Here is a 25,479-nt window from a genome sequence, read left to right on the forward strand (position 1 = left end):
CCCCCGTGCCGGGGCAGCCCGGAGACTCCCTGAGCGGAGCCGCAGCTGTGCCAGCGCATCGGCGGAGGAGCCTCCGCTGCCCCCTGGTTCACCTCGAAAGGCACGGCTTGTATTTCTGCCGGCCGTGGAGGAAGGAGCCGCCGGCAGCGGTCCGTCTCAGCCTCCCGATGCAGGTTCAAGCGCGGGTCACCGAGGGAAAAGAAGGTGAGAGCGGAAAGGAAACACGAAACTCGCCGTTCCCAGCTCCCCGGCATCCACTGCCCGCCCTCGCCTGAGGCTCTCCGGCATCCCGTCGGGGCTGCCGCGGCCGGGAAGAGGCGCTCGGCACGGCCGGGCTCCCCGCCTGCAGCCGCGGCGCAGAGGGGGCTGGCGGGCGGGCACCGGCGCTGCTCTCCGGACGGGAGCGGCGGCTCCGGGCGGGAGCGGGGCAGCGGGAGGGCTGCGCTGCCTGAGGCTGCTGCTGGTGCCGGGCAGGAGCCGCCGGCCGCTGGGGAAGGGGCACCCGGCGCGGACCGCGGCTGCGGGGCGCGGAGCTCTCCGCCGACCACGGCTGCTGCCAATACACTTTTTTTTTCTTTACGGTTACCCTGTTACTTTTGCTTTCTTGTTCCCAGACAAGCTCAATAAACGCTGGAAGTTTTGTGTGTGTGTCTGTGTAGGGGAGAGGGTGATGTCACTTCTTATTATTTTTCTAACAATCAACGCATCACACGAGACCCGCCCTCTTCTTACGATGCTTGTTGGAGCGGGGCTGCTCGCCGCCGCAGCCCCTTGCCCAGGAGGGAACCCCCGAGGGTAGTCCCCCGGCCCGGGGGCAGTAGCCCCTCGGGGTTCGCCGCGGCCCGGCCGGTTCCGCGCAGCCCGGCCGGCGCTGGCCGGGAGCGGCGGCCGCGCCCTGACCCGGCGCTCTCCCCTTGCCGGGCGCTGACCTGCTTGTGACCTACAACACGGACCGTGACATCTGCGTGAACCCGGCCGGCAACCGCGCCAAGTTCACTGTCTATCAAAATAACGAGATACGGTGGCCTGAGCACCGATAATTGCCACAGGAAGGCTTTATTATCTTCCCAGCTGTGTATTCCCCAGCCATCGGCTTGAAAAGAATCAAATGGTAAAGAGTGAATGGGATAATTAAAAACATCTTGGAAGGGGGTCAAGAAATTAACAGCCTAATATGAACAAACTTTGATTACAAGTAACAATTATTACACTTCATTTGTAAATGCTTGTGTTTATCTGCAAACAAAATCAGTTTATCAGTTTCTTTTTGTTTTGTTTTTTTTTTTTTTAACTAGATTCATGTTACATTTTTCAGCGGGCTTGTTGGCGCTCAGGGTAATTTTAAAGTGCGCTGCTGGAGGAGCCCTGACCTTCCTGCACAGGGTGCGGGACGCTGCAGGCCCAGCCCTGCCCGAGCCCTGCCCGCGGTGAGACCCTGAATCGCCCGAGGTCTCAGCCAGCCAGCAGCTCCTGCTAATTAAAGTTAGTCATTGCCACTTGCAGCCACCATCTACTGATTTCACCTCTGATAGGCAAAAAGATTCACCTTTCAGGACAAGGTCAGGAGGGCCAGAGGCTCTGGTTCACTACAGGGTCGGCTTGCCAATAGCACTTAACTCAGCCCTGCAGTTCAACCTCTCCCAGATTTGACTTGTCACATTTGGGAGCCAGGTTTCTGCCCGAGGTGGCGTGGTTGTTGCACAGTAAATGCCAGCACATGCCCTGCTGCAGTGCCCCAGCACAGACAGGCAAGGAGGATTGGCCAGGGCAAGGCCATCTCTAGCAGCAAAGCTATGATGAATGATCATAGAGTTTCAGGAGATTGGAGAGCTCCCCAGAGCCTTTCCAAAGGGACACTGTCTTCGTGCCATGTTTTGGCCCTCACAGGTCAAACTGGTTCTTCACACAGAGCTCATGATACCATCAGGCATGGGATGCTCTAGAGGGACAAAGAGGATTATTTTCCCACTGCATTCACACAGAATGCACAACAGTGGGGAGTAGAAGTGAAGCTGAAAGAAACGTATAAACACATAATTGCAGATCAAGGACCTGGGCCCAGCTCTGTTCGCAGTACACAAACAACAGGACTCCATTTTATTTTACATGAGAGAGAAATATCCTGTAGGGGTACTCAAAAGCCATCTAAAAGGGTGCCCTCAGCACCCACGGTTAGCCTCGGGTACCACCCCCCACCCCCTGGATGGATGCATGGAACTGCTGTCCTGACACTTTCCCTGGGCTGACAGAGGGGACAGTCAGTCTGGCCAGCCAGCCAGCCAGCTACCACAGAGCCTGTGTCACCTTGCAAATGTCCCCTCTGCAATGTGAAAAGCATCATCAGGAACAAGGGACTTTCTACCACAAATCAGACATATTCAGAAACGTCTCCTTTCTAAACATTTGTTCCCCAAAGCCCCCTCCCCCTGCTTCAGTCCAATCCCACGGGCAGGTTATGGCTGGAGAGAATATCCTGGGGGGACCTCAGAGATGGCTTCAGTGCAGACCCCAAGCAGCAGCACAGTGCTCAAGCACAACATACACAGCTACTATGAGTGGGTGAATGAGAGATATCCTCTTTGTGCCAGCTCTAATGGGAAGTGCATGAATGAGATTAAATATTTACAATAAAAAGCACTTTACACCCTATTACTCTATCTAGAGTTGATGCTGGGGATTGGGCAACTCCGGCCCTGTGTTTTCCTGCAGAGCCCTCCACTTTCCCTCTTTTTTCATCTAAAAAGCTACAAGTGTGCAGGATGTTTGTCCTGCCTCTCCTATAACACACCTACAGGAGATAACCTTGGGAGTCTTAGCTGTGGGTCTGGGAGTTTTGCTCCCCATCCCTGGTAGCTGGGGGCCTGTATGGGGCAGGGGCTAATGAGCCCCCATGGCATATACACCCTGCCAGCAGCTTCAGCAGGGTTTGCCCCAGTGTTCAAGAGTGGGACTCTGCAGGACACCCTACTGCAGCACCCTGCACACTCTACCAGCCTGTACACCAGGAGAAAAAAAATAGAAAGACCTTTAAGGTTTTGTTTGGCAGTGACCCAGTAGCATTCCCAGCCTGTGACAGCAGAAGCCTGCTCCTGGCAGCTGTGGAGGGGCATCGGCCCCAGGGCTGAGGGGAGCAGTGCCCCCCTCACTGGCTCAGGCCTCGTGGCCTTGGCTGGGCTGCAAGGGGTGGAAGTAGAGCTGCAGCCCATCATCGACAGGGTGCACGATGGGCACGGTCTGCATGGTGGGGTAGCCAGGGGTGGCCAGCTCCCAGCGGGCTGTGCTGACCAGCTCAATGGCCAGCAGCTTGAGGATGGCCTGTGCCAGCTCCTTCCCAATGCAGCTCCGTGCCCCTCCACCGAAGGGGATGTAGTGGAACCGGCCTGCAGCCTCTGGCCGGCTGGCACCGAAGCGGTCTGGGTCAAAGCTGCTGGGGGGGCTCTGGTAGACAGCAGCTGTCTCGTGTGTGTCACGGATGCTGTACATGACGCTCCAGCCTTTGGGGATCTGGTAGCCCTGGGAAAGGGAGAGAAGAGGGAGGAGAGGACTGTTACATACCTGTGCTACTGGAGCAGAGGTGCCTGCAGACAGCTCCACTGCACTGCCCACCTGCTCTACAGTTCCTTTTCTCCCCAGCCCAAGTGGGACCCAGAGAAGTTGCTGGGTGATACTTCCCGGTGAGCTCCACTGCCAAGCACCACCACTGTGCAGGACACAGGGTGCTTGCTCACAACGGCAGGCAGCAGCTCTTTACCAGCCTGCCAGAGTGTGAGGCACTTACATCGAGCTCAAAAGTCTGCAGTGCCGTCCTGTAGCCTCCGGAGACTGGGGGCAGCACTCGCAGCACCTCCTTAATCACACAGTCCAGGTAGCGCAGGCGGCTCAGCTTCTCCAGGCTGATCTCTGCGGTGCAGTGACAGCTTTGCCCCGGTGCTGCCGGGGTGCCGGGGCCAGGGCAGGGCGTGCTCCGGGGGACAGTGGGCTCCAGCAGGGCACTGGGCTGGAGGGAATCTTCCTCCACTGGGGCTGGGGGTTGGCTCTGGTCCTTGTGAATGTCTTTGGCCATGGGGTGGGAAAGTGGTTTCTCTCTGTCCCTGCTCTGGATGGTCAGGGTATCCAGGCAGGGTCCTGCAGGGCAGCACTCACTCTGCTGGTACAACTCATGGGACATCAGCTCCTGCCTTATTTTTTCAATCACTGAGGGGTGCTTCAGTAGCAGGAGGATCAGAGAGGTGCTAGCGCTAGCCGTGGTGAAAAAAGCAGCAAATATGAGCTCAATTGCTGATTCCTGGGAGAGGAATAAAAATGACAAGTTTGAATAACATTTCAAAGTGATTGTGTCTCAGACTGTTCTCACCTTTTTCAGGTTACGCCCCTGTGCAGGGCGCCCTGGCCTCCACTCTGCTCTCCCCAGACCTGCACTCATCCTGGGTTGGCAGGGACCAAAGTATTTCTATATGAACTGGACATCCATTTGCCACGTGACTGCTGCAGAACCACAGCTGGAATGAGTACACATGACCTCCAATCCAGCTCTTCTGAGTTTTCCTCACAAGATTTACCAATTTCAAGGCAGCACTTTAGCATGCATTATAGCACATTGAGTGAAGTCCATTTCAAGTATTATGCTTTTTATCATCATCTGCCAATTCCCCTCTGCACCCAGCTTTTACTTTTCTGTCCAGGCAGTGGATATGGGCAATGGTTTATGCACAAATTCTAGATGTGCTGGCAGCTAAAATGGGTTGCATTTGATCCATCTCCAGTTATGATTGATCTTATCTGGGAGGATACTCAAGCCAAGAATCAAAAGCATAAAGACCACTCTGCTAGAGCAGGTCAGCCTGGGAAGTACTGTAGCCAGAAGCACTTCAGGGAGCACACACCAGGCAAAGGACTTGCTTTTCAAGCTGTACAGCCTGAAGCACAGCAGAGTTCCCAGTATCTCCACAGCAGATGTATCTGTAACAAGTTAGGAAATTAATCAGCTCAGATAGATGGACCACAGCACAGTCAAATCTGTAATATGTGCCTTGCCCAAAGTCCCCTCGCAGCCTCCCAGCCTTTGTCTGCAGGGTCTATATGGAACAGCTCATGCCAGGTTGCCGGGAGCTGTTTGCAGCGCCCTCTGACCAACTTTTGCAAACAGTTTCCCAAAAGTTAAGGGTTGCCAGGAGCTCATTCATGGCATGACAGGTCTCTGACAGCAACCATAATGCTCAAACCTACGGCACCATCTGAAGGTGCCAGTGGCTCCATAGCACAGGGCTGGGAGTGCTGAGGCTTCAGGCCAGAGACAAAAGCCAAGAAGAAGCCAAAGGCAGGAGTACCAGGAGCTGTCCCCCTGGAAGGCCTGGAACCTGACTGGTATTACAGAGGACTAACTGCTCCAGCCTAGGAGTAAAGAGGAGCAAGAGGAGGCAAGAGGAGTGAGCACTAACCGCTCAAGCCCAGGGACACAGAGCAGTTTCCTTTCACATGAGTGTGTCTGGACTTTAAATTGTTCTGCCACAACCAGTACTGGAGAGGTGAACCCACAAACACAGAGAACACTTGAAGATTGAAGGTACTTGGATTCAAATCTGATAAAATTAAGGATAATGTAACAAAGATGACTGCTACCATCCCTAGTGCCATATATTGGCTGGTCTAGATGCTTTTGCGAAAGAGCAGCTCTCAAGGGCATCTTTCAGCTGAAATAAAACCCCTGGAACAACAGATTCCTGTCAACCCCTATCACACCTCCTGCAGGCATTAGCAGCAATTTTTACATTCACAAGGTAGCAGACACAGATGAAAAGAAACCTCTCAGTTCCACCACATGCAATTAAACCCCAAGACATTTCAATAGCATGCAAGGAATTTAGGGCAAGCTCTTAGGTTTGAAATAACAGCCCTTATGCTCTTTGCATCAACCTCTGACAGTGCTGCTGCAGAACTTGTGTCACAGCTGCTGTCACAACTTTCCCTCCCTGCTTCTACAAGACCAGCAGAACCAGTGACTGGAAGGCAGGATATCCCCAAGTTTCTTTACCAGTACTGTCCCTGTCCTGGGAGGCAGAATGGGCAGCATTACACCCAGCCGGTGACAACGTTATTATGCAGGATGGGTTTTTCAAATCTTTCTAAAGTTTAAAATACTTTAAAACAATATTGTTGGCAAAGCAACATCTTTTTAATGACATTTACATTTCAAGGGCCCTGGTGAGTTCATGGCAGCAACACAAATCACAGTGTATTCAGGAAAATTTCTGGGAAAACTGTCTTTCCAGATAATTTTAACAAAAAGCAAGGCTGTGTCTGAGAAGCACACAAGTAGCTTCGTATACTTCCCAAGAGAGTGTCCTGGAGGTTACTGAGTGCACAGACATGCAGAGCCTTAACACAGCCACATAACCCTACCAGCATCCTACATCAGGCTGAAGGCTGGTGGCCATGAAGAGGAAAAGTAGAAGGGGCACTCATTCCCTTTTAAAAGAGTCCCTTCCAATGCAAAGAGACACAAGCCTATGAGGGCATAAGAGTGTGAGGAGTGTAGGAGCTTGTGTCCTCACTGCTGGTAAGAGGGGGCCAGGAGCCAGCAGCTGGGGGTGGTCCCCACACGCACCTTGCCTGGCCCCCAGCCCACGTCTCTCAAACAGCCACCGAGTCAGGAGTGGCACTGCAAGGCAGAGGTTCTCCTTACCTTTAGCTCCTGCATGGTGAATTCTTTGCCATGCTCCTTGGCACTGTTCATTATGAAATCCAGAGCATCACTGTGGTCTTCTGGGTTGTTTCTCTGCAGTTTTTCCTGTATAGCCTTCTCCATAAACTTATGTAGCATGTCCCGTGCTTTGATTCCCTGTGAGAGGCACACACAGTTCAAGAGAACCTTAGGAACTGCCCCCCTCTCTAGAGAGACCAGGGGAACCCAAGTGTAGTGATCCTTAATCCCTGTAATAGCAAGAACTGTTTAATCTGCTGTCCAGCCCCAGAGCCTTGCAAGAGGCAGCAGTCTGGGGGGAAATGCTGCACATTCTGCTGCCCTGCTGTTGTGAATCAAATGCAACAAGTCCCAAGAAACTCTCTGGGAGGAAAAGACAGCAGTAAACTCAAGCTACCAAGTTCAGAGGCATCTGCACTGAGCAAGTCTACAGCTGTGTCAGATCCAAAAGAAGCTTATTCCAAGGGATAAGAGAAGGTAACAGGAAAACTGAGTCCAGACAGCAAGGCCTGAATGGTTTTACAAGGATATAGTGGATAAAGACACATTAATCAGAGTCAGATCATTTTCAGGTGTGAAGCACTCCAGTGCAGCAAAACACTCAAGTAAGATCTCAGCAAGTGATCAGCAATGCCTTTGCAAAGTGGGATGGATGGAATCACACAGTGTATGACTCTCTACAAAAAAAAAAAATGTGTCCTGCAAAAGCCAGAAGGACCAGAAATTTGAAATTAAAAATGGCCATGGCCAAATATTGGGAAGAAGATAAAAAGGCTTAGATTTGAGATGGGAAGGATTAGACAAAATAAACCGGGCAGAGAGTGAGGAGAAAGACAAGGGGACTTAAAGGCAAGTTAAGGATGTTGGTCTGGGGCCAGACAGGCTTTGGCTGACCTAAAAAGGGCAGGGGGGATGAAAGCTCATACTGGTGACAACCTGTAAAGGGAAACTGGACAGGGAAAACAAGAGCTTTGATGAAGAGTAGCAGGGAGGCTGAGGGAGAACTGGAACTGGCTGGGTAACGTGATCCGACTGGGCAGAGACAGTGAAAGTAAGAGTTGAGGGGCTAAAGTGGACAGGAGACTTCAGCTATGGTAAGGGTGGAGAATCCAAAGGCAGAGGAGGGAGAAATGTGAGAGGAAGAATGGTACACAGGACCCATACCTAGAGCAGGAGTGTGGAAAGGCAGGCAAAGCGGGGCAGAGCAGCAGGGAAGAAACTGCAGGTTGAAAAAGGCAGAGAAGACTGTCCCTGGACTGTCTTTGGGCTGCTGGATTACAAGGGACTGAGGACCATAAGAGGGTCTTAAGTTCCCAGGCTGCCTGGGTTTCGGAGGGGTGCTAAGCTGAGGTGCGCTGTGCCCACCTTTCTTTGTGCTTATGCCCACACACCCCTCTGCCATGGGCTGACATGAGCTCAGATGGGATAAGATGGGACAGGGCCAGACATGATGGACTCACCAGAGGCAACATATGGGATGAGGGAGAAGAGGAGCCCTACACTGTACAACGAGTTAGAGCCAGTGCCCAGAGGTGTTGAAAGCCAGCCAGGAGCAGGTGAGAAGTGCAGAGAGAAGGGGAATTAGCTAGGGTAGGTAAGACATCAAGCCCTCAGACCTAGAATGGGATGTTGCAGATGTCCTGGCCCATCAGAAATGTCCCTTGGTGGGCCTAGGGACAGGGGGTCTGTGCTGCCAGGGCCCAGGCCCTGCCCTGGGCAGAGGGAGCAGTGCAGGCAGCAGTACCTTGCGCAGCCCACTGAAGGGTATGTTGAGGGGCAAGGAGAAGAGGTTCTCCACCAGCTGTTCAAAAGTTTTGGCCAAATCCTTGAACTGCTTTTCCTCCAGGCGGAGCCCCAGCAGAATGCGAGCTGCAATGCGGAAAGTTAAGGTTTTAGCGGAGGAATAAACTGCGATAGAGCCTGGCTCCATGCACCAGCCCCGCAGCTCCCAGCTCACAACCTTCTGGATGCGCGGCAGGTAGCTCTCCAGGGCGGCACGGCTGAAGACTCTGGCCAGGATCTAGGAGAAGGAGGAAGAGAGGCAGGTAGTTAAAGCAGGGGGAGCACATATGCCACTGAGGCCCAGGGCTGGGCCGGAGATGCTGCCTGGGCTGTGTGCCCTGTCAGGGTGGCTGTGGGGCTCACCTTGCGGCGCTGGCGGTGCTGGTCACCGGTGGAACTGAGCAGAGTATGGGAGCCCAGGATGATCTGGGTGCTTTGGGGCCACTGTGTGCTGACCAGCGTGTGCTCACCCAGCAGGATCTTGCGGATGTTCTCAGCGCCTGTCACCCGCACCACAGGCCGGCCCAGGAGGTGGGTCTTGAAGACGTTTCCATACCTCTCCCGCCGAGAGCTGTGGAAGCGGGAGCCCTGGGGACGAGCTGCGGGTCAGCCCGTGGCTCCCGCCAGCCCCTTCCCACCCCGCCCCGTCCCCCGGCGCCTCACCTGGAGCAGCCAGTGCAGAGTCTCCCCGAAGAAGGGCCAGCCCATGGAGCCCTTGGGCAGGGGCAGGGCGCTGGCGCGGTCTCGGCTGAGGCTCCAGCGCAGCGCCCACAGGTGCCGGCACAGGGTGACCAGCAGAGCCAGGGCCAGCAGCACCAGCGCCGCCGCCTCGGGCCAGGAGGGCCCGGCCGGCATCCTCCTGCGGCGGCGGGCACGGGGCGGGCGGCGCGGCTGTCGGGCAGGGCGGCGGCGCCCCGGGCTCGGCTGCGGGCGCTGCGCGGCGGGCCCTGCCGGCTGCGGCCCGCCCGGCCCCGCTCGCCTCTGCTGCCGCTTCGCCCCTCGGCCACATTTATATAGATATTGGCCACTTACGCCCGATCCACCTTCGGAGATGACGTATCCGCTGCATATTTAAGCAGCGCGGCCAAGTGCGGTGATTGGCGCGGGAGGCCCGGGGACAGCGGCCGAGGGGCTCGGGGCAGCCCGGGGCTGGGGCCCGGCGCCCCTCCCGCCCCCGCCCAGCTCCTCCGGGCGCTCCTGCGAGCGGGGCACCCGCTCCGCCCCGCCGGCAGCCTGCCCAGGTAGCGAGTCCCGTCCCGGGCTCCCCGACCGGGGAGCGCCCAGCCCCGCTCCGCAGGCCCGGCTGCCCGGCCCTGCAGCGCTCCCGGCCCGCAGCCGCCGCCGGGGCCGCGCGGATCCCCGGCCCGCACCCGCCGTGAATCACCGGTGAGTCGGGACCTGCACGGGTCCCGCCAAACCAGCTCCGAGGTGTGTTTCGGTGTGTGAAATTAAACAGGAATATGGGTGAGGTTTATATTACTGTATTTAGACCGTCAATAACTTAAAAATACAGCGAAAATGTACATTATTTTTACACGTTCCATTTGGTTTGTATTTGTTAGACATTCTCTTAGTGTCTAAAACAGCCAGAGGGGACAGTGCAAAGAGACCGGTAGTGGGACAAAATGCTAATCGTTGGGATGGAGCTGGCAGGAGAAAGCGCGAACTAACAGATGCGGCACGAAACCAACAGCGGCAAACCTATTCCTTACTGCAACCTGGGATAAAGAACCCGAGATCTTACAAAAGTACAGTTAGAAATAGCAACCCTGAGGAACAAAACCAAAACGAAACAACATGTCACATTATAAAGAAATCAAATTATTATTTACATTCACAACCTCAAGATTAAACCCTTTCGAAGAACAAAGCCTGTAAGTCCTAATGCTAAATAGTATCAAGTCTAGTTCTCAGGTAGTTTTCAAAGGTACTAAAAATCAGAAGACCTTTTCATACCTCCAGACTACAAAACCTGGTATACAAAATTATGTCAAATCACTTTAGGGCTAATATACATTTAATGCAGGAAAACAGTAAGCAGCATCTGAAACACAAGTATCTCAATGCTTAAAACCATTAAATTAGGATTCAACCAGAAAACAGCAACTAAGAGATAATTTCTAAAATAATTCCTACTCAGAGCAAAATTTTGGACACCATATCTGCAGATATTTAAATAACATATTTACAGTTCAGCAGTTCCATGTACAATACGATTGAGCTGGTTTTTATTGTACAACCTTATTTTTCACCATTTGTTTACAATATACAAAATAGTATTCGACCCATTAAAAATACGTACAAAGAATTGTTTGTTGAAGACTACATGTACAATCTATCTACTGCATTTTTCCTTTCCTCGGTTAAACAAAAGCCCTAACTGGTATCGCCATTTGCTTAGTAGAAATAGTGGATAAGAAGCACCTCTTGGTGTGATGAGATTCTGTCAGTTTAAGAGGCCTATGTGTGCTGGGACATACCATTTACTAAACTCCTAAGTTGCTTTACTACAGTCTCTATTAGCTTCTGCTTGTCACGGTCATTCTTCCTGAACTGAGCAAAAATGTTGTTCTTTTTGCTGGAGTCTTTCATTCTAGAGAAATAAAAAAGCAAATGACAAACACATTAGAAACGTAAATTGAAAAGGAAAAATCCGAATATTTAGGTTGGTTTACTACTGTTCTTCTTTGGATCCTTCTGCTAATAAGAACTGAAAGATTACAAAACCTGTTCACTCTGTGTTTTTAAATTAAACTTCTGCAATGCAGAAATACATAATGTGTTCGTTTCAACAAATACTACTTCACAAATAACCTGTAAGTATTAAGCAAGTACCCCTTCAGCTGGACCCTGATCCTACTAATTGCCTTAAGAGAGAAGCAAGTCAGAAAACCCGTTAGTATCATCTGCTTCCATGGTAAATTCAGACTCGGCGAATGGGTGAATTTTGTTCACCGTCAATAATGGGCATGTATATTGCTGATTTCCCACACCAACGGATATAAAAACGAAATTCGGGAAATTAAGTAAGTTACAGAAACAATATTTTGTAACAATATAGGCGATACATACCCTCTGTGAACTCTGCAAAAGACATTTTCATCGCAGGCAGGAGAGGAGAGAAAACATTGTTAGAAAGCATATTTAAACCGCAACGTGATTTGATGCGGTTTTTACAAGCAGGCTGGTACCGGGCTGCCGGTAGCGTGCCCTGCCCGCCCGCCAGGCCGCCCGAAGCGCTCGCATCGGCTTCAGCACGGCCGAAGCTCAGCGCGTCCCTTCGCGGAGCGGCAATCCCGCTCCCGCAGCCCGGCCCCGCCGCTCCCGGCAGGGCGGCTCCGGCGCCGCTCCGCTCCCCGCGCCGGCAGCTCCGCACTTACTTCTCCAGCAGCGTGAGGGCCGTGCTGGGGTTGACCCGCAGGTACTTGGAGGTGGCCTGCCCGTAGTCAGCCAGGTAGGTGGACCAGTCCCACACCATGAAGAGGTCCAGGAGCTGCGGGGGGAGAGGCGGGTGAGGGAGTGCGGGGAGGCTCTGCGGAGAGAGGCCGGGCGCATCCCCGCGCCCAGCCCAGCCATCACCCCCCCTTCACCTGCCCATTTCTTTCTTTAACGTCCCTCACCTCCCTCCGTGTTCGGCTGTGCGGGTTTGGCCCCAGGAGGGGATGCTAATGGCTTCACACTTCAGTATTTAGGAACTTGCTTTACCGTGGGGAGCAAGACAGGGATGCTCGTGTCTGCTGCTTCTCACACTAATTTAAACGAGGTTCAGGTAGTCGAATTAAAGTGAATTAACACCTCCTGGCCTCCTAGCTGCAGTCTCCATTATGAGTGACCCCTGAAACTCAGAGCCAGGCCCTGGGCACACTTCTGGCCCAAACAAACCCAAATACATCACTGGAAGAACAAAAAGTCTCCAAGCACAGTACTACACTTGGCTGCAGTTTCAAATCAGGTCTTGGACTCACAATCTGAGAGCTGCTGTTCAACAATAAACCAGCCTGCTTTTACAATCAGATGCAATGCCAAACCTCCAGCAGCCAGCGCCCTCACAGCCCTGAAAGCCTAATTCCCCCTCCACCATCACCGGGTGCAGGCCAGGCACCGCTGGGCACCCTGCCCAGGCTGCCAGGGCACAGGCAGCCCCGCTCGGGGATGCCTTTCCCACGGCTACCTGCGGGCCAGTGGGCCCCACTGCCATTGACGTCAACGGCGGGGCGCCCCAGCTTCCCCCTGCGTCTGGTGCCTGGCCTTGTCCTGCTGCTGAGGGCTAACAAGGGCTTGTTCTCAGGCTGCCCCGTGTTAGCCAAACCTACTGTTAAAAAAAGCGTTGGGAACCATTAACAACACTTCGCCCGCAGTGCCCGTGGCTGCTCCACTGAGCTGGGTCCTCAGTGTAACCTAGAGCCCTGCTGAATCGGTAATGCTGGAAAGGTGGGCTGGAACAGGATTTTGTGTAGCAAAACCACTTGAAAAAATGTAATAGACTACTGCAAGTCACACCATTTTTCTATCTCAAGGAAGAATTGTTCACTTCAATCATTTGCTTCTGCTAAGCCAGACCAGAGCTGTTAGAGCTGGGACACAACAGTAGCAGCCCCTGCTCCCACAGGCAGAAGTGGAGCAGATGCCCTCTCTTCTGACTTCTCAGGCTACACCCCACTTGTCTTACTCAAACTTCTCATCCTGATAAACTGTCAGAGGAGTCCAGTAATGCTCATGCCCAAAATCATAACACCAATTCATTTACAGAATAAAAGCATACATCCAATCTTCCCAGCTTCACATTCCTATGCCTCTATTTTGCAAATTTTTCCACTTCTAAACCACTTTCTTATGTTACTTTCAAAAATAGTGTCTAATTTAAACACGTCATTTTCTAATTAATTACTCCTTCCTTATTCGTAGTGTAATCTTTAAGGACTAGGTAGCAACATTTCCTGGCATTATAACGGACCTCTGACACACCCACTGCTCTGTCATCCCAAAGACCTTTAGGGACCCTTTCAAACCTCAGCAACAATTACATTTTACATTTAACTATCTCACAGGGGTGAAAGGATCTAAGGAGGCAACTTCACTCTCTGCTGACTAGATATCCATGATAACCACCAAGGTTAAATTCAAACAGTTCTTTCCCACAAAGCCCATTCTCAAGATGGAACCCACCAATTTTACTGAGTTGCTGAGAACATGCCTTCAGTCACCATTCAAACAGACTTGGGAAGGCTTGGTAACTCAGTTGTGAAACTCACAGCTTCAGTTGCTACTGCATGTTACTCATCACTTGTTATTACCCATGTTACACAGTTTGTGGTGCCCAGTCCTTATTTTTTAGCACAACCAAAAGAGTTGTGCTAAAAAAAAAAAAAAAGAGTATTTTAAAGCACAACCAAAAGAATGGAAAGACAGGACAGGCAGATGCACAAGACAAGATGTGAGGATAAAGCTGTCAGGAACCCAAACTACATAATCTAGTGATTAATAACTTACTGCTACTTACAGTGCTACTTGTCATGGGTTCCACATGGGACGTGGTCCTTAAGGATGGACCAATGCTCCTGCAGTTGTATTCAGTGAGTAAGAAGTGAAAGATTTCATTTCTTATCCCTATTGTACCATTAAAATTGAGGATTCTGGGTAAATCCTAAACAACCCTGAAGCTCACATGGGTGAAAGGTATCTAAAGGTATCCTGCTAGCAATGTGCAGCCCAAAGCCATTGATGACTGACACAATTACAGTGCTGACAAGTTCAAAGAAACTTCCCTGACAATACTGCAGGAGTGAATTTCATATGATGCTTTCAATGGCTGACTCAATTGATTGTGACATGGCTCTGGGAAATCTCAGTTGATAGTGATGACTGGAAGATTACACCTCATTTGTCACCTGGCCAAACACAGGTAAGCATGGAGGGCTCTGAACAGACCATGAAGCCTGCTGTTTCTCAACACGAGGTAAAAAAATGTCACACATAACACGAAGCATATTCTGTGCACTCCAAGACAGTATTGGCCCTAAAGAATGAACACCCAAAGAGACACTATTGGCAAAGGTGATGTACCCAGAGCTTCTTCCCTGCTCCATGCATGGTCAAAGAGCTGCACGCAACCAACTTCATGCTAATAAACCTCTTTAAGTTCAAGCAGTTGTCATGACACATGGCTGGTAGCTCAAAGGCCCAGGCATGCAATCAAATGACACATGTCACTCAGTCACAGCCCCCTTCCCTCCTTCTGTCAATCTGTTCAGGGGCTGCAGTATGACAATCATGTCCTGGATCTGGATTAAATGTGGCAGGGAGCTGCAGACACTGCTGGAGACCAGACTGCTGCTGTGCACGATTATGGATTGTGCGTTTTGTCCCACTCCCAGGCGCAGTTCTCACCGTGGCACACTGCTGCATGCAGTGGGCTTTGACCGCAAGTACTGCGTGCTGTGGGGTGGGCAAGAGCTGCCTGGCGTGCAGCTCTTGGGATCTGTGTCCTGGCCACTCCTATCACCTGCACCTGCCCTGGCACCCGGGCTCGGTGGATGCACAGCCCAATGCAGGCGCTCTGAGGGGAGCAGGTTGGCAGAGAGGACAGTCTAGCAGAAATGACACACTGGCCCCAGGACCACCACATGGGTGGTGGGAATTAACTTCAATCCATTCATGCAAAGCTTCACTTGAGCACAATGCAACACCAAAATCACCCTCAGTCCAGCAACAATGCAGAGGTGTTAACTCACCAATCTGTTTCAATTTCTGCTGCTCTGTTCCTTTCTGATTTACACCATCTTCTGCTACACAAATGCATGCCCTATTTAAATTAATAATTTTAATTCCTCTCCCTGATACAGAAAAAGGGGGACTGTCTCAGGCATATGATGTACATGAAGCACAGGACAGTTTGCTGGTTCTGTGACAGTAGTTTTTACTGCAGCATCTAGGATCAAATCAAGGCCAAGTTAAAGCAACATGTCCCTACTACTATTTTACCTATTAAAGCTTTCACTATTACTGAGATAATAAATGAAAATGAGACGTATTGTCTAACAAGGAATGTCCCACAGTGGCATACACTGTCAAAGATAAATACAGGCAAACAGTAGGTCCTGGCAATAAGCATTTCCCAGCCTCTAAAATCAAAGGCCACAGAGTGTATCACATCATACCGGTGCTACTGGCTGCAACTCCTTTAAGGTTAGACTGTGCCCAGCTTGCCTTAAAATTACAATAGGAAAAATGTTCCTTTTGCACATGCATCTTTCTTAAGTTAACATGTGTGGAAAAAACCTCAGACAGAAAGGCAATTGCAGCCCCACATAAGGAACCACCCAAGGGTGTTCAGTCAGAACCAGCTTATCATGCAGCCAAAACATGTGAAGCACCAAATAAACTAAATATATGTACTCTGCTACCCAAGAACAATGGCGCTGCTGTGCTCTTTATCCCATAATAACCATGAAAAATAAGAATAAGCTCAGACAGGCAATACTATACCCAAGTATTTTATAATGAAGCAGAATATGCTTCCCTAGGAGCAAGGAGCAATTATTCCTTTCTGACTAGGAACAATTTGCAGAGATGTATGTGTGCCTGAGTCACTGTGGAAGAAAAAAAAAAAGAACAAGTTTTAGCCTTTCCTGTGTACCACACAGAACATTCTATAAATTGTCTATTTATATTTACAAGATACATCCTACACTTCCACCTTATTTAGAGGATTTTGCTTCTTCTAAAGGTGTGATATAAGGGGAACCTTCATCCATCAACTTGGAATCATAAGGCTGATGATCAGAGAGCAGCATGTTTCTTGTACTGAACGTGCAACAGTGTTGCTTTCCCAAACAATTAAATTATTAGTCATACATATACTTCTAACATTATAGGTAACTTAAGCCTCTGGTTGCTGTATTGCACTTTTATTTTGAATTATGCTTTACAGTGCTTTGATTTTGTAATTTTCCCTTCATGTGCAGATATTTTTTAAATGCCTTTTATGTCTAACATTAGGTCTCTCTGTAGAAATAAACATCACTTGGAAAAGAAAAGGTGTTTATATAAGTGCACTTACGTAAAAGTTTATAGTAATTTCTGACATTATACAGGTAACAATGCTATTTTTAATTGGAAGACTTATTTTAAAAGATACTAAACTATGCCTTAGTTAAAAGAGCTCCTATTGGAAGACCTTGCTAGCTAATAGGATCAGTTAAGACAAAACATTATAATATTGATGATATGAGAGTCAAAGATCTTAAACTTCTAGGGACAGAATTCTGATTTCAAATAGGGTACTTGCACCTATTCTTCAAAGTTAGTACTCTAGCGTTCTCCCCAGGATCTAGGTGATACGGCCGTGTTTGAATATCATTACTCACTAAAGCTCTGTATTGCATTACCTAAAGTTCAGAGCAGCTCAGCCATAGTCCTGTATTTAGGCCATCTTGTAATTACGTGAGAATTTTGTGCACTGGGAACTGCTGGAATCGACCATCCGGCCCTTTCAATGACATTTGGGCCTCTTGTCACATCCTCAGATATCATACAGATGCCCTTTCCTTTTTACTTTTGGGCAACTGTCAGGAATAATCTTGGAAGAGAAGGCAACTTTGGGAAATAGCTATGCACAGACTGAGCACAGCAACAGAAGGAGGAGACATAAGGAAATGGGGCCAGTGTCCATTAGACACTGTGCTGGTTATACTACAAAAATCCTAATTGTAAATTATAAAGGTAGCTTAGTACAAGTTGGAATGGTGCAAGTTGGAATCTCTTCTTAAGCAGCAGGAGCATCAGCAAATAGTTTTGGTTGTACAAATGGCACAGTGATTCAGGAGCTGGAGATAAAACTGAGTTGTACACTTAATTTCCTACTTATCTTTCAGTAAAGTCAAATATTCCATCCAAAGAAAAGTAATTCTTTTACTATATCAGTGTCATGTTATGTCAGTTCTGGCCCACTCTCCTTGCTCACAAGCTGCAGATTTCTTATTTGAAACAGTTTATTAACCCCTAATCACCCAGTTACTTCTAGACTTGATTGCATGTGTAATTACCTTTTGTCAGGTACAATTTGCCTGATAAACATGTCAGAACACTTGCTGCTTAGTCTGTTGAAACAGATAAATGCTGTCTTTCCACAGCCTTGGGGCATAATTAACAGGGAAAAAAAAGGCAGTTATAAAAACACACAGAAGCTGATTCAGTGAGGCAGGAGTTCACAGCGTGCAGCCCGCCAAGGCCCATTGCCCGGCCCGCTACGCTTGCCTGAGCTCTTATTGAGTTCCAGCCTGCTGTGACAGGGCAAAGGGGGCAGCCCTCAAAAACTGAGATTTAAAGTAGGTTTCCACGTGAACTTCAAAAAAGAGTGGGATGATGCCTGTTTGAGGAAAAAAAAAAAAAAAAAAACCACAAAAAAACCAAACCCAACACAGTGAAGCAGCAGATAATGAAATTGGTAGAATCTCTGTCATCGTTATGTGTTATACACTCAGACTCTCTGGGATGGGACCAAGAACAGAAAAACTAAAAGAAGGCAGAGGGAAAAAAAATCAGGAAAAGCAAACTGGTCAGGATTAACTAAAAATGCTTTGTGGCATCCTTGGGCTCAATTGCTTCTGATTTCTGCCCTGTAGTGTTTGCAGGTTATGTACCCATGCACTACGGGGAGTGCGAAAAAAGAAATCCTTACCTGACCTCTGGATAACCCAAACAGGAGATTAGCCCATTTCCAAGCAAAGCAGGTTGTCACACTGTTAGGCCAATTGCTTCTATTGACACTTTGCATAAACATCTTACACAGGGTGATCAGAAAGGACTGTTACGCCATTAATGCTCTTTTTATTTTTTTATACCTAAGTCTTACAGAATAAAGGCCTTTCTAAGTAAGGGATAACAAAAGGGTCAAAAGGTCACAAACATTCTTTTAAGTAGGCAAAAATCGTGGAAGTTTAGATTCATTGAAAAGTGCAAATTGGAATTTTTTTGCATCTTAAACATTCCAGCATACTCAGCTGTTTCTAATTTCCCTTCTAGTAAATTCATTACCTACTTAATTGTGCATTTTTACTTTTACTTTTAAATAAGAAAAATGCTAAAGTCTTCATTTTAGGAAATAGCAAGCTGTCTAACCTTCTCAGCTAATCAGTAATCTAAACAGACTTAGACATTACCATTGAAATCCTCGTGAGGACCAGTGTAAAAATATATAGAACTTTTTCTGGAAGTGGGATGACTGTATAGTCTCTCACGTACAGTTTTCACATAATTTACACAGCATGTGGTTTGCACTGTGTACAGCAAAATATTCTATATTTTCTTTTGTTTTGCTTTTGCTTTGATCAGAGATGGAAACAATCTCCCTTTAATAGTATAAAAGCCACCTGCTGGGCATCACAGACTACAGCTAATTGGTAAATTCTTTGAAATTTTGATATAATGGATTTTGACCTCTTTAATTAAAAAAACCCAAAGCCTAGAATACGGTGAACTCTTCTGGGAAATGAATAGTGCCAAGCATAAAAAACTGCAAGCTACACCCAATCTTTTCTTAGGAAAGAACACAGAAGTAACATTACAATTTTTTCCTGGAGGATGCATGGCTTTTGGCATAGAAAAAAAAAAAAGACTATTGCTAGCTATGTATCATTTCAGTCCCTAAGATAAAGACAGAGCAAACACATTAGTATTTCATTATTTCTACTTTTATTGGGCCTTGGAGCTAACAAACACCAAACATGAAGGTGACTTTTTCATTTTTAACACAGTAAACTCACAAAAGCTTCTCACAAATGTTCAGTCCTCAACATTTCCTACTCCAAGGAGCTCACACTGTACCAACCTACCCTGCTTTGTTTTAAGGACAAATGGGTTTCAGGACCCAAAAAGAAGCCTGTCAGCCAGAATTGTTGCTATTTCATAATCTCTGACATAACGTTAACCTTTCAGTGGAGCTATAATCTCATTGCTTTGGGAACTCTGAGGCAGCACTGTCTTTCTTTTGTTAAAACACTTATTTATATTCTGCCCAGCATAATGGGGCCATGGTCCATGACTGGGACTCATAGGCACTGCAGTAACACAGCTACACAACAACATCAATGCTTTTTAAATCTTTGCTTAGGTTTCACGCACAAGTATATATGAATATATGTTACACAGGTATACACTTATTTCCAACAAAAACTGTCTACATGACCATGAAGATAACACCATCATTATTCACTAAGTTATACTCCTGTTAATTAAAGCATGCACACCATGAGAGCGCTTACGAAATTGGAAAACAAAACATAAAGGACCAGGATCAGAATCAAAACTGGACAAAGACAAGTCTTGTTTACTCTGAGCATTTCTTGGTTGCAAAAGAACAGAACTACTTAAAATGTAGATACCCAAGTCTAGCTTGAAAGAAAAAAAGACAGTTTGCTAACTGTAGAATAACACCATACCAACCAAACACAATTATCACTTAATCAGTAGGTGTTCATTACTGCTGACAAACATCTTGTTAGCCTGGTTAGCAAGTCTGCCTGCCACTTGCCAAAATATTTTGTTTTATTTAGACCTGGTGACTTATTTTGTGAATGTGGCGAATTTCAGAATCCCCTCTACTGATCGCATAACTGGAGTAACGCACATTGGTCTTGTATTTCAAAGTGTACATTGCTCTCTTGATCTGTGACTGTCTCCCCGTAGATTATGCTATTTTTCTGAATTGGTACAACAAATGGATTTTCAAAGTGATGTTATGGGGACTTAGCTATGCAATTCCCATTAGTGTCAATGGGGGTCGCAGGCTAAATTCCTAGACAATGCTTTGAAAACTGAGCCCTGGATTTTCAAAGGAAGGAGAGTCTGTGTTAGAAAGGCAGTGTCTTTCCGTTTTTAAGCCACTGCATTAAAACCTGATTTTTTCTCTTAAGCACCATACATTTAGAAATTGTGTCTATATTTGGGACATCTAAATGTTCACAAGAATGAAATAATTTAGTATTTAAATGCTGCCATCTGTTTCAAATTTAAAAGTGAAATTTTATCTGTCACTGTCTTGAATGTTGGGATACAATCTTCAACACATTCATAAATGTACAATGTATAATGTTATGACAGCTGAACCATTGGGATTTGTTGCTATCCTAAGAGAAAACAGAAGTTATTTGTGTTCAAATATATTTTATAAGAAAAAATCCTTGCAAAGGACAGAATTATTTCCTAAAATCTGGACCTTGTGGTACACTTTGAGAAATGCCTGGTCTTGTTACATTTATGATTTTTTTTTTAATTGACACTTTAAATGAACTTAGACCTGCCGAAAAAACAAAATACCTGCTGTTGAAGCCACGTGAACAACCTTGTTGCTGTTACCATAAGCAGAAAAACACTCGCAACGTATAATTTTTACAAATCCCATTAAAACTTCAAGCAGCCCAAGATGTAACATCTGAAGACACGGAAAAGTAGTTTCTGAGACAAATATAAATAGCTAGGCCCTATGAAACACCCAGTATGGCAACAAGTAATACCTCTTCAAAGAAGATTTGTTTAATTACAGTGAAAATGTTTATTATGAAGTGTGTTGTTCTTCATCATTAAAGAATAAGCTGGACTAGTAGCAAAAGAACCATCTTTTGAGTCCAGAAGCAGAGAAGAGTTTGAAAAGCAGGAACCTGGCAGACAGTCAGGCTCCAGAGGGCACAGGGCTCCGGCCAAATTGCTCCTGTCAAGCGTGTTAGTCCGTACACAAAGTCCCTTTAGACAAAGCATAAAACTATGTCAATGGCAAAATTTGTGTGGATTAAAAATTGCGTATTATGCAATGGTCAGGTCATTCACCATTTTTTCTGGTTTTGAGCTCCTGACACAGAGGTGTACATGCTCAAACAGCACACGGGGTGACAAGTGCAACCCCCCAAAACAGGCCACCTGCCTCTCACCTGAACGAGACTTTGAAAACACAATTTCAACTGTTCAAATTATGAAGCATTTAATATAGCAGAGTTAAATCTCAGCTGGAATTTTCACTTGGCTTCTGGTTGTTTTTTTAAACACAGATTTGCCAGTAGTACTTAAATATTGATATCTACCAAAAAGAAATTTTATAGTTTAGTTTATTTGATCTTTAACTTTCTATAGGCACTTCTTTTTTATTTTCACTAGACTCATAACAGGTTTGCTTTAAACCATTCATTTGTCTATGAAATAATGGCATAAATAGCATATGATGAGGCACACTATCCTAAAATAAGCTTATTGGGGATTAAAACTGTATCATAAGTCTCAATCCTTCCTGTAAAAATCCACCTGAAATGATTCACTATGAAAATGTAATTTGTAAGTTCAAAATCTAAAGTTAAATTTTAATCACTTTCTCTGGTTTAGAGGTGGGTATAATTTCAATTAATCTAATCTGGTGTAACTAGAATAAAATTCAAACACAAAATACACTCACTTCCACTTCCATACTGTGTTCTGGAATTGAACACTCTTGTCCCATCTATCACATTTAATATTTAGCACTATCCATAAGAGTAACTCCAGATGCCTGCAGTCTTACAAGTATGTATATACACAATACCATACGAAGTCACTATCTGACAAATGCTGGTTCTAACTACCCCAAAACTGTCCTTATATACACACACATCTAATCTAGACAGTCAGGCTGCTGTACCCTAGAACTAATCATCTGCAGTGGTCTGCCCAAGTATACAACTCCAAGTTTCAATTTCAGTCCAGTCACTTCTAGGATTGAAGGAAGGAGCTTTAGACACACAGCGCTGGTGTGCAAATGCAAACTGATGCCTATGGGAAGACAAGTGAGCGTGGCACAGCTCCACGGCATCAGCTGTGTGCTTACGGAGGAAGAGAAGACTTCAGCTCTTTGTGTGAAGCTGCAGCTCAAGAACACACCCAGGACATGGCCAGTGCAGGCACTGCTGGGAACTTGGGATTCAGTGAACAGGGCATTTCCCTCTCCCAACTTTCCAGTCATTTCTTGTCATATTCTGACTTGGAAAAAACACCAGACAAAATTACATCTATGAAGTATGCTGAAATTACATTGCTACAGAGATTGATTCAACTTAACAGGAGGATGTACCTCAGGTCAATAAGGTTTATGAGCACTCTTGAATCTGCAGCAATTAAATCTCCACGGAAGTCCATGATCTACAGTGTATACTATGAATCACATCATTTCCACTGAGATAACCTGAGGTTCTAAAGCAGGCAAGGGGAAATAGTTTAGTTTAACACAACAGAGTAATTATTTTTTAATTCACAACTTTCTTTTAGCATCTGTGCATTTCTCAAAAGCTGCACATCTAGGTAAAAAATTACAGCCATGGTGTGCCAGATTCTTCTCTTAGGCAGCCAGTAGAACACTTAGAATTTTATATACAAGGCATCTCTCTGAAATGCTTCTGCAGAAAGCACATAAAAATACAGCAACTGGTCAATAAAGTATCTCAGCTGATCTTGGGTGCTGAGCTAGAATATGTGAAAAGCCACTGACATTCAAGACATAACAGGCCACAAAACAACATAACTTTGTTCACATCCAGAAACCAAAATCCAGTGCAATCCATAAGGCACAAATACTTACAGATGTGGCCATCATAAGTTTACTGTAAACAAATAATTATTTCTTCTAAAGTAGTTCACTCAGGGTATGGCTGCATAACCACCCTTTATAGCAGATGAAGTTACATCCCTTAGGGAAAGCTATGCTAGACCTGAGAACCTCTGGACAAGGAATTCAGCAGTCAGTAGCTCAGGAATGTAAATAGAGACAAGTTAAAAGGAAAGCCAAAATCACTAGGAAAAAATTCTTATATGCTTTCATGGACAACCTTCACTTTCCTCTTCAGCTACAAGAAAACATTTACTCCCTATTTATATTTATCAAATGACTCTCAAAACATTTTAGCAACTACTATAGCCCATATAAAATCCTGGTTTTGTTCTGTTAACTTGTTGTCTAGGTAACTTGGTTTAACAAAGGCTTCCAAGCCCAGCAAGTTGCAACCTGGCTACCTCAGAATTTCCTTTTTTAAATTGGGTTTTTGCAAAAGATCTTTCTCCTCTGGCTGCTTGCAAAAATATTAGGAAAAACCCCATTTTGCTTAAAGGCAATAATCCAATACAATTTATTTTCCAAGAAATACCTCTTCAAGAAATTATTTTCCTTAGAAGACGGTTTTTATTTTTCCCTTTAGATTATGCATTTTCTCCTCAATCATATAGACAATATTTTTTAAAAATGTTTTATCTTAAAAATTATTGCTTATGATTTCCCTGAAAGACCGAGTAATTACAAATTATTTTATATGTAATGTGCAATAAGTACTCTTCATATTTTAGCTCCAACAGATCCCAGAACACATGGAACTTTTGCTGAGTAATGATGGCAAAATTCAGCCTCTAATGCCTTCTGCAATTTGAAAACACCTTCCCCTGATTTTACTTGCCACTTTGAAATGTTATCCCTTTCTAGGGAGTAATCCTGTGCTAGATTCTTTTGCTTCTTAAACGAACATTATTCTCACCCTTTATTGACTGACCAGATCTATTATCACATGTAAGCAGTGTTAATCCTCTAGTAATTAACACCCTTATTAAAGTAATTTTAACTCAAAGAAGTTTAAATCACATTATTTGTTTTATTTAATTAAGCTGTGAGGGCTGTTTTACAGTGTCACTCGAGTTTTCACCTTGTGCCTTTTCTATCAGTTATGCAGGTCCCCCCTGATACACACAAACCACCACCACCCCACCCCACCCAGTTACCAGGGCATTTCTGTTTAGGAGTTATTCAACATTATTCCGTTTCACTGTGAACCTTTTCCCCTGTTCTGCATGTCACTGGATGCAAGACGTAGACATAGACACTATGCTAAACATTTTACCATTCCCAGAACTATCATTTGGATGTACACTTGAATGACAGTATCACATCTTCTAGTGCCTGAAGAGCCACTAGCTGTGAAACTAGAGTTCTTTCATACATCCCAAGCAAGGACAAACATTTTTCTTTAAACTTCAGACTGAAAAAAGAAACAGAATCTCAATGCACTGAGTTGTCATTTTCAATGACCACTTTTTTCTGTTACTTTGAAAAGAAGTAAGTTTTAAAAGTTTAATAAGTAAATTTTAAAATTGTGGGTTTTGTGTGTGTCCTACTGCATGTTCCTTTCTATGGGAAAATATCTGATGGCCTATGTTGTCTTACAGATCTCAGGTAAGCTACTCAACTGACACATTTGACACAGGGTCAAAAGATGAAAACTGTCTTCTGGTTTAACTGCATCAAGTTACACAGCGCACTCTGGAAGAGTGTGGGCTAATTACGTGTCCTTCTGATTTCCTGGAGGCACAGTACTGAAACTGGGAAAGCTTGAGTTCTCCTGGGAATAAGGCAAGCCCATGGTTTTAGGGACTTTAAACACCATTAACTGCGTACTGAAAGTCCTTTCTTCCAATTTCTACTGTTTAAAAAAGAAATGTTCTTACTGGGTAAGAACATTTCCGCATAAACCATGGAAAATTAAAAACACAGAAAGAAAAAGGTAAGAATAATAAAGTACATTTACAGACACAATTTGACTTTTTATCTTTTTTTTCACCTCATCCCGTATTTCTATGTTCTTCTTTTCTCCCCATCATCTAGTACTTCCATCTATTCATATTTTGATTCATTTCTGCATTTCTGTTATTATTCACTCTTTATTAATACTTTCTGTAATTGCAGGGTCTTTTAAGTTGCACTGTTCCTTTGCTACTATTGCTCTAAACAGTCTTCTGCAAGGAGGGCACAATCTATATGTGAATCTTCCATGTGAACTTTTTATTCTACTATTCCTTAAAATAGTTTGCAAAGCACTGTTTGTAAAAGTACTAATTGCTCCAAACCTGACACACCCATAAGAGCCATAAATGTTAACTTACATGATAAGCTGTGCTTAAGAACATGCTGGTTCAGTCATATTGCTTACAGTACACCTAGTGCA

At 46.1% G+C, this 25,479-nt stretch overlaps 2 protein-coding genes across 12 annotated transcripts in view; both read right to left on the minus strand.

The window, feature by feature from the left end:
- Positions 1-758: 758 nt before the first annotated feature.
- CYP26C1 (cytochrome P450 family 26 subfamily C member 1) lies at positions 759-9,352 on the minus strand. The gene is made up of 6 exons (XM_021539956.3): positions 9,146-9,352; positions 8,846-9,070; positions 8,445-8,720; positions 6,683-6,838; positions 3,779-4,285; positions 759-3,513 (listed from the first exon to the last, which is right to left on the minus strand). Exons 1-6 carry the CDS (start codon positions 9,335-9,337, stop codon positions 3,151-3,153), a joined length of 1,719 nt encoding a protein of 572 aa, XP_021395631.1. The 5' UTR covers positions 9,338-9,352; the 3' UTR covers positions 759-3,150.
- A 595-nt stretch (positions 9,353-9,947) lies between these two features.
- EXOC6 (exocyst complex component 6) overlaps positions 9,948-25,479 on the minus strand; it is an 87,388-nt gene continuing 71,856 nt past the window's right edge. For 6 of the 11 annotated variants that reach the window (XM_085582546.1, XM_085582542.1, XM_085582540.1 and 3 more), the window contains 3 exons: positions 11,863-11,975; positions 11,555-11,566; positions 10,805-11,075 (listed from right to left, as the gene is read on the minus strand). In XM_085582546.1, the coding sequence (XP_085438672.1) occupies positions 10,943-11,075; positions 11,555-11,566; positions 11,863-11,975 (258 nt within the window). In that variant the 3' untranslated portion in view covers positions 10,805-10,942. Of the gene's footprint in view, positions 11,076-11,554; positions 11,567-11,862; positions 11,976-25,479 lie in introns of all 11 variants that reach the window. The other 5 variants (XR_014956146.1, XM_077784642.2, XM_085582541.1 and 2 more) reach the window with 2 other exon arrangements.

Source organism: Lonchura striata, chromosome 6 (genome assembly GCF_050655825.1).
Source record: "Lonchura striata isolate lonStrDom1 chromosome 6, ASM5065582v1, whole genome shotgun sequence".
NCBI classification, from domain to species: domain Eukaryota; kingdom Metazoa; phylum Chordata; class Aves; order Passeriformes; family Estrildidae; genus Lonchura; species Lonchura striata.

Excerpts from the sequence above, each read along its gene's own strand:
- CYP26C1 (XM_021539956.3), bottom strand. The coding sequence starts at position 9,337 with ATGCCGGCCGGGCCCTCCTGGCCCGAGGCGGCGGCGCTGGTGCTGCTG. Across the intron at positions 9,071-9,145 it reads CTCTGCACTGGCTGCTCCAG|GGCTCCCGCTTCCACAGCTC; the intron begins GTGAGGCGCCGG and ends GCTCGTCCCCAG. Across the intron at positions 4,286-6,682 it reads TCACCATGCAGGAGCTAAAG|GAATCAGCAATTGAGCTCAT; the intron begins GTAAGGAGAACC and ends TTCCTCTCCCAG.